Consider the following 18856-nt stretch of genomic DNA (forward strand, 5'->3'; position numbering starts at 1 on the left):
TTAAAAGATGAAAAGTGAAGCTTGATTTTGTTCTGCGCCGGTGATCTTGATGATGGATTGAGTGAAAGAGCAGCCTGACAAGACTTGCTGTGATAGAGCAGGGAGGAAATGCTTCAGAAGATGAATGTTAATAGCACCCTTAGGTCATATTCATGTAAGGACATTCATGCATGCTCAAAGTTTTATGCATATCCTCAGGACACTCAGGTTTAGTATAGCAGATTGTCTTTCAGGCTCACCAGTATCTCATAATTTTCTCAGGAAGTGCATCATGTAGCCATAGTCAATAATGCATTAACCAAATGAGACGTCAGGGATTAGTGCATTAAAGAGCCTTTTCTACAAAAAACCCCCAAAACAAATAGGCTGATTACATTTCTTGAGCTAAACTTTAAGTGTCGGGTGGTATGGCAGCATATATATTAAACAAGCTCCTCTCCAATTGATGCATTTGCAACACCACACAATATCCCCAGACCTCATTAGTGTAACTGAACGGGATTCAAAAACAACTATCTGTGGCAAAATATCGTCCTCTGTCCTCCCCATCATTGTCCCTCACTCCCACAAGCAGAAACGTGTTTTTTTTTAATTGGACAGAAATCCCATGATGGAAAATGATCAGACATCGCTGAAAATGAATGCTCATTTAACTTCTATCTGCTTATGTGTGTGTACATTGTATTGTGTTGTAAGCATAATAGCTGATTACACAGCTTCATTCTATCTGTTGTCATTTTTCTCTTCCGTGGACTTCCCAGAAATTGCCTTTTTGCCTTTGTGGTCCCATATCCATGTCTATGGGTGGAGCATGGGGGTTATTTCTGTTCAAATATTCTGATTTCCTTTGGCTTCATGTTTAACTGCAGACAAGCAAGCGTTTTTATTTTCATGTCTTCCAAATGGAGTGTACTCACTGAACTGGTCAACAGTCTAGCACAGGTCCAACACAGAGCGGCAGATAAACATTCACACTCACATTATGTCAATCCAGTTAACCAAACATGCACATTTTCAGACTGTGGGAGGAAGCCAGAGTACCTGGAGAAAAGCCACACTAGCACAGGGCAAACATTTAAACTAAGCAAAGAAATGCAGGCAGGTTAAAAAAAAGGAGGTCGTGGGGGTGACAGACAACCATTATTTGAATTATATGAATTCACTCATGATAGTACGCTTATGGCCATATCACCACGAGCAATCCCGATCTGTTTGTATTTTATATTTTATTATATTTAACAATGTTAACTTTTATGTTTTAAGCTTCATTTGAATTTTAAACTGTGCCAGCAAATCAAAAATCATGCATTTCTGTGGCTGTCTTATAAAAATTCATTTAGAAGTCAGGATTAGATTTGAAACACACACACACACACACAAAAGCACAAAGCAAAATTGACTCTGCAATAATGAAGCTGATCAGCCCCGGTGGATAGCCTCCATAGACAATTTTATGTCAAATGACTTTGCACGCTATGAAATTCCTGCCCTCCCTAACAGAGATATTAATGTGAGACTGCTGTAAACGGTTTTAGCCAATGAGCAATGAGTTCCTCTGCTTCCAGTGAGTCATAATGTATGTGATTACTTCTGTACAGCAATCTCAGCATTAGGCATTGGAACACATTTTCATTTTAGAGAGGCTTTTGATAAAAAGTTGTCTGAGTCTGTGTCAACAAACAAGTTTGCTGATTTGAGAGCAGAACTGCAAAATGGGAGTTTACATTTGGGCTTGTTAATTGAATGGAAATGTATTTATTTGAGATAAATCCTAGCTATTACCCAGACTTTATTTTTTCTTTTTATTGCACACAGAATACCTCAACTGACCAGCCAAACAGGACAGAAATCCTGACATTATTATTAGTATTGAGTGCTTTTATTGGTGACTATGCCACCAAAGAGCAGATCATACTTCCAAATATTAATTTTACTAGAATCTAAAAGGTTGGTGAAAACACTTCAACAGCTGCATTAACCTCTCTTTGGGCTATTTCTGCAACCTTTTAAAAAGCAAACAAAAATGCGTGAGTGTAACATTTTTTTCTCTAATTATTTCAGTGCAACGTTTAGGCACAAAAAGCACATTCTTAGTCCAAAGATTGTTAGATGTAAGTTTTTTCTGCTTAGGCTAATTAAATCCCGTATGGTAGCATCTCTGGGCAGTGTTACGCAATTACTGCCATGATCGATTGTCCAATGTGCAGCTCTTTTTCGCTAAATGAGATGTGACTTCCTGCTACTGACATTTGCACCCGCCGTGACAGTGTGTGCGCTGTGTCAGCTGGTCACTAGAGCTCTGTGAATGAGTCATCTGTGTGTGTTTCTTTTTTAACTAACGGAGATAAGAAGTGCCGCACAAATGCATATTTTGACCTTTCAGAGCGACTCCCGTCTCTTGATTGCTGCCTTTCCTGTCGCTGAGGATTGGAGAAGAAACAGTTCTCCTGCTGCTTGCTGCTTGCTCCTCCGGCACACTGTGTACTCACATTAAAACCTCATTACAAGAATGCATGTGTGGCTCTGCATTTAAAACAGGTGAGGTGTGTTATCTATAACGCAGCATGGTGTACAAACCCACCCACACATACTGTAAACACGCCAGCCCTTATTTGTTCATATCTTGTCACACACCGACATCTTCATATCCTTGCAAATACCTTCTATGATTTGCGTGTTTGCTTTTTACCTGCAGAAAAGGGTTTAACAACTCGAACCGCTCGGCTTAAATCAGCTAAAGCAAAGCACCTGGTTTCTGTGCCAGGCATTCTGCTTCAGTCTAATTTAAATTTAGTCTATTTAAAACAAAAAACAATGATAAGCCCAGCTAGCAGTCAATATATATTAACTGAAATGTTCACTTCGTTATAAGAGAGAGGTTTAGTGGAATAAACTTTAGAGTGTTAACAGCGGTGATGCAAAAAAAAAAGAAAGATTTTGCCCTGGGGGGGTGATACAGATGCTCTGCAAAGCTCACGCCAAGAAAAAAAAAAAGGATAACCTCTGTGTAAAACACGCACTTTATCCTGAGGGTGGAGTGGGAGCCCAGATTTCATGAATCAGTTTGGTTTTCTTTGGGTTTTTTATACACCAGTGAAATTAAAAGAAAACAAATAACAAACAGAAACTTGACATTCAAATTGTGTTCACAATAACTAAAAGCCACTAGCCCCCCCCCCCCGACCCCCTTTAACAGTTGGATTTAAATGCATCATGGGTGTTTACATCGGCTAGAACACATCTGCGTTTACACCTGCTTCTGTCACGTCTCCAAGGTATCCAGATGCCCACTGTTGTTCAGATTTCATAAATATATCATAATCTGTTGCCAGTAAAACATCACATTTGTTCAGAAAACTCCAGAAAAGAAAAGAAAATGCAACATATATATAATCCTACTCATAATATCAGCAGGACCAAACCATATGTGAAGGGCAAAAGGGATAACATGAAACAAGGTCGTCGCACCCTGAACTGATATATTTTCTTGTTATGTCCCTGTGGAGGACACATCAGCGAACATGACTGTTTACACTACACCCATATGTGACCACAGACACAGGCCTCAACCAAGTGTAAGCAGACTCTCAGGGAAAAGCATCTGGCTTATTGTATAGTATCATAAAGCACGCTGTACTGTAAAAGCTAGTACTGCAGAGCAGCTATACTTCCAGCAACACTACACGTACAGAACAATTTCTACAGGGAACTTTCACATTTTTCAACAAAAGAGCCTTCAGCTGTACAAATGTTTCAACTTCACTGTGTCTTCACCGGCAGTTTTATTAACGAGTGCACTTTAGTCCCTCCTGTCCTTTGAACGTTTGTTGTCCGCAAGCTGAGAAGTACCTGATTCAGCTGCGTTTTGCTGGAAGCTGCATGCTGAACCCCGTTTCATATTTTTAGTTCATGCTGACTTACAGGTATGACACACATTCCTTGAACCAAGGTAGAAATTGGTTATATTCCTGTTTTGTGTGTGTGTGTCTGTGCAGAATTAGTGGCACAACACAGCCATTTGCACTGTTAGCAGGTGCCTGTTGGCTTCTTTCAGCTGCTCCCTTACTTATGAGAAGTTGCCACAGATTTGGCAGGTAATGCTCTGAGGTATTTGTACCTCTTCCTGAACTCAAACCGAGGATACTGCACATGTTAGGCAAACGTGTAAAACACAATACTGTGGAATCACTCATACTCAAAAAGGAGGATAATCAGAAAAGGTGGCTGAGGGAAGTGACAATAATGGGGATAATGGCTTTTAAAAAACAAACAAACAAAAAATTACATATTGGATCCTTAATGGTATCAAGGCATTTATGTACCAAACTGAATCCTCTGTCTTTAATCAGTGTTTTGTAACCGTAACTATTAAAGTTACCCGGTGAAGTGGATATATTACAAGAAGAGAGCCTTGATGCCTTTAAGTCATGATTTAATTACCTCTTTAGAGAAGCATGGCTTCCTTGACCTTGAATTACCATTTAGCCTTCCTATTCAGGCACGCTTGTTGGATCTATAACTGTGTTTATTAAGATGCATGCTATGACTGGGCTTGGTGCGTGTTTATGATTGAACGTGAATGCAGATCCCTATCTGATGAGGTGAAACACAAACCCTGAGGAGTTTTGGAGAGGTAATACATCCAGCACAGTCATATTTACAAGAAAAAAAAGTCATATATACGTGAAGATATTCACCTGGAGTTTAAGACAGACAACAGAGGAATTAATCATAATGAGCTGTTTTATGTTGAGGCGCGCAGGAGCAAACCAGCCCTTGCTTGCTACGCACGAATAATGTCGACGGTGATAAAGGAACACCTTCATCAGGTTTAAGGCTAACTTTAAAGCAGAATCTACAACCATTCATCCATTTTATTCTGTTTATCCAAATTCAGGGTCATGGCCAGGGTCGGGGACCTAGACCGGTGTGGGGCCACTGAGGGCTGACAAGCTCGCAGTTAGAAATGTCACAACGAGAGACCTGACCTCCCTAAGTGGGCTCCACCTGACTCCACTCACTTATGTATGCATGATTCTGTTTAAACAAACTGAATAACCACAGAGAAAAAGAAGGAAAGAAAAGAAAAAAGAAAGAGGAGAAAAGCAAGTTAGCGGTGAGCGGAGGAGACAATCACCATTAAATAAAATGCTAAATAACTAAATGCGGCTAGCCTAGCCTTAACTGTGGAGGGCAGGCAGTTGAATGACTTCTAGTATCATCACGTTATTTCTTTTGTTTAGTTAGATCTTTAGCTAATTTAGCTAGCAGAGTAGCCTAGCATGTTATTTTTGTTGTTGTTGTTGTTGGTGTTAGATTATTACACTGGTTGTATGGGCCCTCCTTTTGGAGGAAACTGGAGAGAACCCATGCCAACACTGGGAGAACATGCAAACTCCACACAGGAAGACCCCAGTCTTGATTCAAGGCCAGGACTTGAGGTGACTGTCCTAACCACCACAGAACCATGAGCATGCCTATCTAGAGTCTCAGTGGCCTGTTCTTTATCTCTTACCTCTCTGTGTCCAAAGTCATTAAGTATGGTGGCTAGTTTCTTCGTGCTGGCATACTGACGCTGGGCAACAACGGCCGGGCTGGGATCCCTCCAATCTACAGAAAGACGATGGAGCCACATTTCAGCTTGTTGCAGGTGAGGCTGCTTAAGGCTGGGATCAAAACAGTGGACTTCACAGCCTGATCGGGCGAGAGAACTTTCCAGGGACCGGTCATCCATTCCTAACCTAGAAAACACACAAAAATACAGAGAGGATGAATATGTGAGAGTCAGCTCCATTTACATGAATACATATTTCATCATCTTGACTTCATTTGTATGAAATGTTCCAATGACGAGATGAAGAGATTCTTCACGGGACACATGAAAACTAGGTGGTACGAGTGGCCCAAATTATGATATTTTGACAAAGTTATATGGCAGCTAGCTATTTCATTTCATACAATCTCACCCCATGTGCACATTTTTAAGGAAGTCAAAGTGTGGTACAGGCACAGACAGTCAGGTAGGAAAACGCAGGTATTAAAAACTTTCTAAAAATAGCCATCGTTAGAGAAGGATGTTTGCATGAATGCAGCTGTATAACTTCAATGCATGTTTATCTCATGCTGGGTTGGATTTCATTAGAAATTGGTTGTCAACTATAAAACCATCGTCTTTATTGTTGCTCCATCATTTGATAGGGCCAAGTGCTTATGAGAACAACGCAGGATGAAGCCCTTCTGTTGTATTCCAGTGATCTAAAACTTTAAAAATGTGCTCTGAGGCGCCGCTAAAGAGAAAACATTTGATCAAAGACCCAAAGATCGGTTTTGTGACATGAAACAACACCTTAGCCGGTCGTTACACATGTCAAATGCAACAGAGCGAGTAAAACTGATAAAAGGATACAGACAAGATAACACCACGGCGTCACTGTGATCTTACTTGGCCTCCGAGCCAGAAAAGAATCAATAATTCAAACAAAGGGAATAAAGATTTTAGCCAGGAGATACTTGACGCTTGTGTTTCTCTTATGTCTCCTTTGTTTCATGTTTCTCTCCTTTGCTCTCCACCTCCACATCTCTTTTCCTACAAGTGGCCTGCTTCTCTATTTTAAAATGTGTAAATCTAAGCAGACAGACACGTTCCCTCGTGTCTCTGTCTCTTTCATGCCATCTCTCCCTTCTCCCCTCACTTTCTCACTAACCTCTCTCACTGCTGTTCACTGTTTATTCCACCCCTCCCTTCTCTAATTCCACAATTTTCTCCTTTTCTTCGTGTCTCTGTCTCTGCGTCTGCATTCCCCTGTGTCTTGTTTGCGCGGCGGCTGTATTCTGTAATCGTGGCAAAGGGAGTAGATTTCACAGTACGCGACTTTTACAGATGAGGCACCGGGTCCCAAAATGCATCCCGCTGGTGGGAAGATGAGAAATGAGCAATATGTGAGGGATTGAGATGCAACTAGATGTCTCTTTTTAGAGCACTAAATATTTCATTGAGAGTTTCTCATTCTCTGGTGAGGTTTTGGTGAGTGGCTGAGAATCAGTGCAGCGACACTACGGGGATTACTCATGAGGCGGCAGGAGCAAAAGGGGGAAGTCACAGTGCGTCACATGCCCTTCAGAATAACAATGCTCATAAAGGAGGGTCTCTACTAGGTCTCCCATGAGAGCAGGAGGGGTAACATGATGGATGAATGGCTACATAAATTTGCGTGCTCTAGAAAGAAATTTACTTCATACACATTCTTTATAGAGGCTGTAAGGAGACTGCTGTTGATGTAACCAGATGTGAAGATCCGTGAGTGTTTAGATTCTTGTCACAAACTCCCAGAGTTTGCACTGTAAATGTAATAAAGAGCTATGAATCCACCTGACCCATTATGTCAGCAGGTTGTCTGGGTGTGGTGAAGTCTGGAGGTGGGGCTGATTAACAAACCCTTGGCGGGTTGAGAAACTGTCTCAGTTTGTGTCAGTTTTTTGTCATTCTGAGAGTCGCTGTCTGTCTCTCACTTTAAATTTCACACTTGGACAAGATACAAGGGAACATGGTGGCAAAAAACCATAACCACTGGCGTGGCTTTGCCTCGGGCACAGGTATAGCAGTTCGAACTCTGGCTCCACTATCCTCGGACAAGATACTGAACCCCAAGTTACTTCCGACATATTCATCAGGGTGTGATTGTTATATTGATTTCACTTGGGCAAAAAAACAAGTTGGATGTGTATTGTTTCTTTGAGGGCCCACATAGAGAAGAAAGGGGCTATATACTAGTCAATTTAGAGTTACTAGGAAACCTGAAGGCCAAACTGAAAATATAATCAAGAAGATAACGACATGAAAATAGTAAAACTACAAAACACCATAAGCACAGGAATCTTAATGGACTAGAAATAAAGCAATAAGAGAAATAAAACCCATTGCAGTCCAAATACTAATAGAAAACCTCAGAGCTAAGGAACAAAACCGAATTTTATGACAATATCTGGCTCCACAGAATATGAATAAACATGTCCTTTAAATGTGAAAAGGTTTTTTTGTTTGTTTGTTTGTTTTTTCACCCTCATGTCCTTTAGCCTGTGTTGATGTTCTAAAGTTGTTGCGTGTCATTCATTCTACAGGTAGCTTGTCAAGTTTGGACCAATTTCATTGAACAGAAATCTTTTCTGCCCTTCATGTGCAAATCCGACATGACTTCACAGTTCTGTCTCCTTGAATGTTGCTTAAGACTAAAAATGAGACAGTATGATCTGCGCGAACATTTTCAATATTATCTGTGAGCTTAAAGAAGAATGTTGCCCCTCCAAAGTTTTACCTGGGAAATAGAAAATGTGTAACTGTAACTTTTCAGCATGTAACAAGAAATCGACAGGTGTAAATAATTAAATTAACAGTGCTGTTGCTGCTTCAATTTCAGGGTTAAGGTTTCAGGCTCACTGTCACACTAATGGATTACTGATCGCCGATGTCATTAAAAACATTAAAAACCCATGTAGCTGAAAAATTAAGCCAGAGTGACAGTACCAAAAACTACAGTTTGTCCAGTGGTCACTTGACTAATGTTTAAGTGCCAAACTTTACAGCAGAAATCATCTTAATCAGAAGTAAACATCTTGACAGCCTCATTAAAAAGGTCCCTACAGGCTAATTTAACCATTTTTTGCAACACTGTTCATGTTAAGCTTGTTTTTTTAAAATTTAGATTATTATCAGGCTATTGTGACTGATGGGTTGCTGCCAACACAGGAAGAAACGTCTAATAGACGTCTGCAAATACACTGATTTGGAAATCTCAATTAGCCTTTTTTAATAAGCCTGTGCTACAGTTTTGATGAGTGAAATAAGAGTATATGTGTTGTGTATATATTTAGTACTGAATTTCTTAGCACTATCTCTTAAAACCCTGTCAGGTTGCCAGTCTGTTGCAGGGCTTACACTCATGTAGTTCATACTAAAGCCATCACTCGTAGAATAATGCTTGGTTAACTTCCTAAAAATCACTAAACAGCAGTTACTCTGGGAAGAACAATAGGTAATGGTGATGAGATGGCTGATTATCATATTTTCTTAATTTTGCCCAGAAGGGGAGCCAAAGGAAACAAAGCATGAGAAGCCAGAGCCACCGTTGCTACTAGCTATACTATAAGTATTAATGCTGTTACCCACTAGCAGCATCTCACATGCCCACATTTATGTTAAAAGTCAAGTCACTTTATTTTTGTAGCGTATTAAAAATGCTGGACCTCAATATCCAATCTCAAGTTCTTTCCACCGGAGGCAGATGGACTAATTATACAAATACTGAAGAATACACGGAAGACAAAGAATACAAGTTTAAACAAAGCCTGCTTTAATTTGAGCAGAATGTGGGCTGTTTTTACAGCAGTGGAAAAGGTGGATAATTGGTCTTTCATGTGGAAAAACATCCTGCGTCCCCCCCTATACACCAACATGTGACAGACCAATCAGTGAACAGCTGCTCATCCTGCCCAGGCACAGCCATCCCCGGCTCGTTGCACATCATGCAAATGAGATGTATCAGCTGCACACGTTCAGCAAAACACACGAAAGTGTACATACATAATGTGCTGAGTTCAAAGGCACGTACAGAGGCGTACTAAAAGCATTTGGCTTTTCTATTAAATCCCGTTTAATCTTCTGCAGTTGACTACAGTTGAGGGCTTTGCAAGTCAGAGAAACTCTCCTGAGAGTAGGATGCTCAACATACCTGGCAAAGAGTCAAGAGTATGACCAAGAAGTGTGTGTGAGAACATGTGTATGTGTATGCACGTGCGTGTGTGTGTGTGTGTGTAATGAATGTAGGTCAGATAGGGGACATGGGGAGGAACTTCAGGGAGCAGTTTGCACGCTGACTTGATTAACTCTCACCGAGAAGTTTTAGGAAATTTCTTTTGTTACTCGGGAAGTTTCTTTTTTTTTTAAAAGAATTTAATTTCTTTTTGGGACTCGCTTTTATTGCATTCGACAGAGTTGAGTTGACGTAGTGTAAACTGAATTAATTCCAGAGGTATTAAGTGATCAGTTAGATAGGAAGAGATAGCCAAGTAGCTTTCATTGAGTTGAAAAATTAGATCTGAGTCACATTTTCCAAGCCGATATTCGAGCCAAATATCAAAATGTTTGCATCAATCTCTGAGATGTTTGATAAAACTCATTTCACTTTTAGTGCGTGTCCATGTAGCTTGTCTGCACAGAGTGCCGTTGCAGTTAGCCAGAGGATATCAGATATGTGTTTTTCTCCTGTCTGTTTGGCCTCTGACACCCTTTTGACCTCCCCGCCCCTCCTGCCACTCTCCCACACCTATCTGCTCCTCGCTTGCCTTGATGCCAGCACACCTGTGCTGTCTCTCAACGGTCAAACTAATAAGCCTTCTCTCCCAGCAGAAAAATCCCTTCAACCATTGCTGCACCTCAGCATTGGCTGAGCAGACTTCGACTGAGCCGATCCATGGCACAAAGCCGGCTAGGAGTGAATGACAGCCTGGTCTTAAGGAGGTCAAACACCTTGGTGGTCTGGCTGACTGAAGTCAGGGTTACATGCCAATCCAGGAACCAAAGGTGGAATAGTTATGACGTGTGAAGTTTAACAAAAGACAGCAAATTAAAGGAAAATGTGCAGAGTGAAAATGTAACTGCATGAAGACAAAAGCAATGTAGCTGCCACCTGGCTGAAAAAATGTAAGAAGAAAGACATAAAGACAGTTTCAAAATAAAATCATACTCAGTGTACAATTAGTCGCCGAGAACATGAAAAGATGAGGCTTACATGGAAGTTGGAGAAAGACATGCACTTCATTTATCGTGTGTGAAAATAGACCTTGAATATATTTTTATGATACAGAATAAACTTTACTATAAAGTTTACTGACAGCTGTGGCAATTTTGATTACCAGCAGATATCTCACAGCCTGTCACAGAACCAGATGTTCTGAATAATTGTTTCATCTGCAGATAATTCAGTCACTGTTTGTTTCCGTGTAAGCGACTACAGTTGACTTCATTCACTATATATTGGACAATTCCTTGTTAAGGGAACACACATTTAGCAAAAACAAAATTATGTGTGAGTGTCTAACAAACAATACTCACCCAAAAGAGTACACCCTGCAGTGTCTGCTCTCTATCCTGCGGATCAGGTTATAATTGGGATCCAGGCACACAGCCCATGCCCCAGTGGACCCTTCCTGGTCTGCTTTCTTGCCTCGAAGTGATGCACATGACACCTGGACAAACATAAATGTAAACACAAAGCAGGACATATTAACAGCCATTTTTCCAGGAACACGAGCAGAACTTATTGTCAAGACAGCCATGTTATGTGACACCGTGGGAGTCCTGTATTGCAAATATAAATGGAACAAGAAATGAATGACAGAGCAACAGAACCACATGGACTCAGTTTGCAAAGCAAAAATAAGTGTCTGTGTCTGTACGCTGGGCATTCAAGACCACCTGCGCTGTTTGGATATTGATGTCCAAGTCTGTTCACTGCACTGGTCACTGAATGGGAAAGGGAACTAGTCATTAACTGGGCAGGGGGTTGTGGTGAGATAAATCTTCTGAGAAGCGGGCATTTCATGTGTAAGAGCGCATTACTCTTCAACAGCATTACTCCAACCAAACTGTTGTACAATAAATGGAGTCCTAGGGATTTCAAGCAAACACAAGTCAAATGTGGCAGCATAGTTGACACTCTGATATATCCTGATTTCTTTAGGTGAGTTCTACGACTCAGACTCAGACATGATGCACAGCTGGTGCTGATGCAGTGCCAAGTGTCACTGGGTTGGCAGAAAGACACTAAAAAAGGGGACTTTAAATCCTTCATTTATGATTAAGATTGTACTTTCCCCCCCTTTAATTCACAAAATTTGTTGGATTTAAAACACAGCATCCTTTTACCTGCTTCCATATAAAAGTCTAATCTTTGGATCCTGCCATATCTTTAACAAAAATATTTATTCAGTACTGTACAATAACATTAGTGTATTGTTCTAAAATGTTGTGGATTATATTTTTCAACCTTAAAAATACAGCTTTCATAATCAACTTCAACCAAAAATCCAAGGACCAACATGTCTATGTAACTTTTTTTATGCTTATCCAAAGCATATATTTGCAAAAATGCTGTATACACACCTGCATACACATGTCAGTACAGTATATCAGTGTTATGTACAGTTTAACAAGTTCCTAAGCTCCAGAGCAGGAGCTACTGCTCAAATGTTTGCTGTGTGGTTTCTCCAAATTCTGTCTGATGCCGAGATTAACTTTGCAAGGGAAGAAACAATATTGGCTCAGACATCATGATCGTGAGCACAAATGTCTGGCTTCACTGTACACCATTCAAGTACGTAGTAGCATGTTCGCAGCTACACTTTGTTTGTGCTACTGCATCTTAAGCCACAGTCATACAGGGCTAGAGAGTTGCTACCAGTTGCTAGGTAAAATCATTTGCAATGACGTATACAGTGGTGCACTGAAAACCTCCATGCAGTTGTTTTGGTTGCTATCAGATTGCCACTCTTACATAAAGATGCTGATTTGTCTGCAAACTACCCTCTCCATGGCAGTGAAACTGTGTGCAGAGAGAACATTTTGTCAAGAGAATATTTGCCTTCAAAAGTGAAAGTTGTACCTTTTTAAATGTCTTAGTTGCACCAGCAAGGGGAAACTCTTAATTTGAAAGCAAAGCAAGCATTTCCGGATTGCGTCACTTTTGACTAACGCTTAGTGAGTGGTTGGCAGACAAGTTATCATTTACTGTGCAAACTACAGGTGACTTCAGCAATTTGCTAGCAAACAAAGCCACAAGGAGGTTTTTAGCATCCTCTTTGCGACTAATTTCACCCACCAACAGCCAGCAACCACTCACCATCTAGTCGGGGAGTGCATATTTTTTCCTAGTGATCGGAAGTTGCCTGGGGATTTCTGACTAGTCTTTAAAAAAGCCAAAATCTCCTTTAGCAAGAGACCAAAGCTTATATTATTCCCAGTAAAAGGCCTCCACCTTGTACAGCAGCTTCCACAAACTTCCAGTCTAAAAAGAGAGCCCAATGTGAAAGTATGCTGATTACCATTACATATCCTCTGGCTGCAAAATGAAATCTGATTGTTTAGAACTCTGTATTGAAATGAGCTTTTATCTCCCCTGATTGATAAAATCAAATTGCTTTATGAGCATGCAGCTTTCTTTGCTTTCCTAATCAATCTCCCATTTGCTATAATGTCTGCTTTCCAAACACAACACATTTAAAATACTCAGCCTAAATTTGGCACTTTGAATACTAGTAGGTGACGGCTATATCCATCTTTCATTTACAGTCAATGGTATGGGTGAATGAGAAATGCTTTCTAGAACCTAACTCAGGTAAAAAGACACTGATGGCAGACGTTTTGCAGCCAAGTGAATGTGTAAGAAGAAAAGTACTATGTCCCAACCTCTTATAAATCCACTTATTGTTCCTAAAATAGAAGAAATGTACATTTGAAACTGTTCATTAGCTGTGTTTACATTGCCAGCCTTCCCTTTTTTGGCAAGCTGGATTTGTACGGTTTCAAAAGAACCTTAGGCGTAGTTTCTTACTGTGGCTTTTGTATAAATCGCCCATTTTAATGAGATCATTCTGTGACAGGTCACGCAGGAAGGAACCAACTGAATCGCTGAAGTGCAGTGTCACCATCTGACAAAGGACAAAAGTCGCCCGATGTGTCTTTGTTGCTCTCTATTTAAACCAATTCTTACATTTTGAACATTCTCCACAATGTCCGTCATCGTTAACGCGTTCGAGTTGAAAGCGTTTATCTGCATACAATGCACTGTGGGAAATGAAATGCAAAATCACTCTTGATTATTTTGCCACTTCACATCTAAAGACATATCAGTTGCCTTGAGCTGCTGAGAGCTGAACAATGCTACAAAGAATACTGAGCTGTAAAACTCGAGAACATTCACTGAGCGTGAATGAGAAGTTCATTCTTATTGTTGATAAGCTAATCGGAAATTGATCCCACGCTCCTGCTGCACTGTTATTTCACACTATTGTTATTATTAATATTTTTATATAGACTTACTCTTATCTGTGCATGAACACGTGAAAGCTGCTGACTGGTATTGATTGGACAGTTGTGTCGCAGGCCATCTCTCTTAGTAACAGTTCCACCAGGCACCGTGTCAGTCAGCATTACAGCAGAGGATGCTGCTATCCCCACACCAGCTCCCTCCACCCTCGCCTGTCACTGTCAATGACAGACAGTTCCCTTCCACAGCTCCTCACAAACACACACTTGTACACACATGCTCACGGAATCTCTTTCTCTCTGTTCCTGTCCTTGTCCCTTCCTTCCTCATACACAAATACCCACAAGTGCCTGAACACACACACACGCACATCCCAGCACTAATTCATTATGAACTAAATTTCTGCTTTGTGAAAGACAGACTGAGTGATGCTTAGTCATTTGGAGATTGGTACTCTGTGTTCTGGCTATGTTGTGTGAGGGATAAAGATAAGATGCTGACTTGTCTCCAAGCCAATTTACTGCAATAAAAAAAACACACACAAACTACATGTGTTCAAAGAATGCCAGTTTCTGTTTTGGAAAACGAAAATGAAATCATGTCTTTGAATTACCTCCATCATAGGGACAAAGATTTTCCAACTTTCCAACCAGAATTCCAACCTTTCTCAGTTCCTTTTTATATTTTTCCTTTTTTCCTTCTTCTTATTATGATGCAAAACATCTTCATTGATTTGTAGTAATTAATACTGATACAGTCCAAGGAGCAAACCACAACAACTCATTGATTAGATCTGAATAGAGGGGCTGTGAGCTCCATCTGTATAGTAATCAATGGAGTAATGAATTAGTTGCCTACTGTCAGGGCAAGAAAAATGTTTTGGCTATGCTGAATGTGAAAGACATGCCAGTGCAGCTCAATCATGGGCTAAGAGATGCAGTCTTGTTTTTTAAAAAAGCAGCCAAAGGTATGTGTCTCATGGCTTAACTACTTTATTTATTTTTGCCTCAAACTCTAGTCTTAGAGTTGCATTTAGTGTCTGGTTAATTTTTTCTTTGAGGACAGAAAATGTGATTAAAAGTTAAAGATGATTAATTCCCTAATCGATGGTGCTTGCACTGCATCATTAAGCACAGGCAATATCGCAAATAAGAAATAAATAGTAAAGACTGCATGTCCCTCCTCAGTGCTTCAAACTCTACCTCTTCACACTGGAACTAGAACAGAACTAGAATAGAGTCATTTAGCTCTGCAGTTTTTGCTAGAGTATGCATTTGAGTAATTTAAATATGTCAATCCACAGACAACTGGACCCTGCCACACACAGGAAAGATAATTTATGCTCCATTTTTCTAAATTGAGGTTTGATCATTTTATAGGAGATCAGGCTTTAGCCTCTTTCCCTCCAAAATATCTGATAATTTAGATTCTCTCTTTTTTGGGGGGGTTCATTCTTTGGGAGAGTTAACAATTTAGCTCTGCTAAGCTATATGTTCCCCCCTTTTCCCAATGCAGTTAAGATTATGACAGAATCCTTTGCTGCTTTCTCCTCCACACTGCATTCATTTTTATTTTTCTTCCATTTGAAAGTAACTACAAATTGCTCACACTGAATTATCGCAGTATGGATGGTTTAGTGCTGCACGTTTAGAGCTAGCATCTTACTATTAGCTTCAATGCATGAACTGAGGTAGCTGCCACTGGTCTATATGTAGCCGCACTGAAAAAGATAAAAGACAGATTATTTGTCATATCTGCATACAGAGTCACACATATTTGCACCCACACAGTTACATACATGTCAGGAGGATACCCAAGAGCAGTGTACCAGGGTCAGAAACAGCAGATGTTTAAATTTCTCATTTTGTGTTACCAGGGATTCTGAGTTTCATCATTACCCCAACTTTTAGTAAATCCCCATGTGTACGTTTCATCCCTTCAATAATGCAATGCTCATAAGGTGATTAATAACTTCTCTAAGTTTACTTATCTGTCCCATGCCCTACTGGGGTTCTAATGCTCTGTGTGTATCTGTTCTAGTGTCAATGAGAGTCATGTCTGTGCCCTTTATGTATTAAACTTTTCAATAATATTCTAAAAAAAAAGAAAAAAAAAAAAAGAAAAAAAAAAAAAAGAAATAAATAGTAAATATAAAGTACACTATGTCACAGTAATAATTGAATAGGGCTTTAATACTAGACATCAGGAAGGTGTAGGCAAGCTATATATAAAGCATCAGGAGTAAAAGTACTTATTCTCGATTTAAATATTTCCCTTAAGAGTTAAAAGGATCAATATGCATCATAGTCTATTAAAAATCATATGTTTGCATTGTGGCTGTCCTGTGATGACCAGATATCTAAAAATAATATTAAAAAATGCTTTAAATGAGCTCAGAAAACAGACCTAGACCTCAATTAAAAAAATGATATTAGAAGATATTCATAAAAACAAAAAGAACCAACAGGGGGTCGATCAGGTTATCTACTAATCAGAAGGTTGGTGGTTTGATCCCTGGCTGCTCCAGTAAGCATGCCAAATATCTCCAGGCAAGATACTAACCCAAAGTTGCTCTCCAATGCATCCATCAGTGTATGCATGTGTGTGAACGTTAAATAAAAAGCACTTGTATAGAAACAGCATAGAAAACAGTGCTTGTATAAAGTGCTTTGAGTGCTCAGGTAGAGTAGTAAAGCACTATATAAGAACCAGTCCATTTACACAGTGGTTTTAATGTTGACATTTTAAATGAATTCTAATCAAAAATAAACTTAGGTAGCGAATGAAATTTAAAAAAATTCTCACTTGCGGAGTTGTGATGTAGCTGAGGAACCTTTTAGCTTCATCCTCCAGTGACTGACTCTCACTGGCCCAGGGCTCCAGGTCTATATGCCACCGTGGAGTCTGAATAGGGGAACATACGCATATACATGAACACTTAAAATGAAAATAATATGAAAATGAGCAACTCACTAAAATCAAAGTAGGACGCTCACAAGAAATCCAGTGCAAGGACAACAATAAAGGGAGCTTTATTCTTTCAGGTATTATAACCCTCTTGTGTATAGCCACTGATAGAACTAGGTCACAGTGTGCTCTGAGGAAAATTTCCCCCCCACACATGTGTTAGCGACAAACTGCTAAAGTTCATTTCTGTTGTTATTTTAGTAAAATGGGGACTGCTAGCCTATTTACTCACGTGTATGCTTTGCTGGAAGGTATGGATTGAGCTTTGTTTGAAAGTAGAAGAATAAGATCTTAGACCTCTTCATCAGGGGGCTTTAGCAGCTTTAGCTCTGTGCTGCATTCCTGAAACGTGGCAGAACCTTGCTTTAAAGCCTGCTTCACTGCTACAGGAATGCGCCTGTTTGTGATTAGAGGAGAGATGAAGAGTAGGCAGTACAGAGGGCGATAGAGACAGCGCTGTGATGATGTATTCGTTGCTTGTACAATCATTTCTTGGGTCAAACACCACAGCCAAGTGTTCATTAGCAGCCCTGGAATAAATTATCTGCTGTGGTTTGATGAGAGTGCACGTCCCTGCCTAGGGCGCTCCTGTGTATGGGCACTGCAGTTTATTTCATAATTTCCCATAGCTGTGCAAATTAGATTAGGCTGGCTTTACTGACAAGATCGTGTTTAGGTTTCTTGCTGATGACACATGTGGCATGGTTCTCTCATGGTTAACACAGGCTCAACGCAGAGCACTATAAGACATTAGACACTTTCACTAACTGCTCTTTCTTTTAATCTTCATTGCACATGTACACACACTAGAGCTTATATGTATATTTAAAAAAATTATACTTGAGTCTATAAAGTGCACACTTTGCTGGACTTTTTACGGTTCTGTACGTAACCTCACACCACTCTGCTAATACATTATCTGACAACACCATATGTGTTATTTTCTTCTCCACTGAGGCAGATCCTGGACCTGCCAACACACAAAAAATCTGCTTTTGCTTTAATGGCTGCAGAGCTTGATCCACACGACACTATTCAGTGTTTGGCATTCAGCCTTCAATCGATTTACAGAGTGTCAAAACATCCGAATGCTTGCCTTGCCTCAACCCATCCGTTCTTTTCTCTGCTTCCTTTTATACCATAGCTTCTGTTTTCTTTTTTCTTTCTCAGTCTTCTAATATCCTGTTGCTCGTTTCATTGCCTGTTTTTTCTTTCTTCTAACATCCTGCGTCTCCATTGATTGTTTACTCCCTCTTTCTGTTGGTCTCTATCACTGACCTCAGCTTCGTAGTTAAAAAGGCACTCAGCACCCACAGACACTCACCCACTTTTTTAGGTACCCCTGTTCATACGCTTGTTAACACGAACCGAGCATCAGAATGGGGAAGAAAGGTGATTTAAGTGACTTTGAATGTGGCGTGGTTGTTGGTGTCACACATGCTGGTCTAAATATCTACTGGAACGTTTGTACACAACGATTTCTACGTTTTACAAAGAATGGTCCAAAAATGAGAAATGACCAACAGTTCTCAGTGCAAAAATGCCTTGTTGCCAGAGGTGAATAGCTAGACTCCTTTGAGCTGGTAAGAAAGTGACCACTTGTTACAAACAGTGCACATGACATTAAACCTTGAAGGTAACTGGCTACTGTAGCAGAAGACCACACTGGGTCACACTTTTATCAGCTAAGAACAGGAAGTTACGGCTAAAGTTTGCTTTGCCTTTCCAAAATTGCACAAAAGAAGATTAGAAAAATGTTGCCTGGACGAGTCTCAATTTCTGATGCAATATTTGGATCAGAAATTGGTGTAAACAACATGAAAGCATGGATCCATCCACATTTGTATTAA

At 40.1% G+C, this 18856-nt stretch overlaps 1 protein-coding gene across 3 annotated transcripts in view; it reads right to left on the reverse strand.

Moving 5' to 3' along the window:
• The window catches only part of mettl24 (methyltransferase like 24), a 39215-nt gene that overhangs the window by 1717 nt on the left and 18642 nt on the right, over positions 1 to 18856 (reverse strand). The window contains exons 2-4 of one of the 3 annotated variants that reach the window (XM_005454668.4): positions 16845 to 16943; positions 11108 to 11241; positions 5516 to 5741 (exon numbers count right to left, since the gene is read on the reverse strand). In XM_005454668.4, coding sequence (XP_005454725.1) covers positions 5516 to 5741; positions 11108 to 11241; positions 16845 to 16943 — 459 coding nt within the window. Of the gene's footprint in view, positions 1 to 5515; positions 5742 to 11107; positions 11242 to 14092; positions 16129 to 16844; positions 16944 to 18856 lie in introns of those variants that run through there. The other 2 variants (XM_025898975.1, XM_005454669.4) reach the window with 2 other exon arrangements.

The sequence above is a fragment of the Oreochromis niloticus genome, linkage group LG15 (assembly GCF_001858045.2).
Source record: "Oreochromis niloticus isolate F11D_XX linkage group LG15, O_niloticus_UMD_NMBU, whole genome shotgun sequence".
NCBI lineage: Eukaryota > Metazoa > Chordata > Actinopteri > Cichliformes > Cichlidae > Oreochromis > Oreochromis niloticus.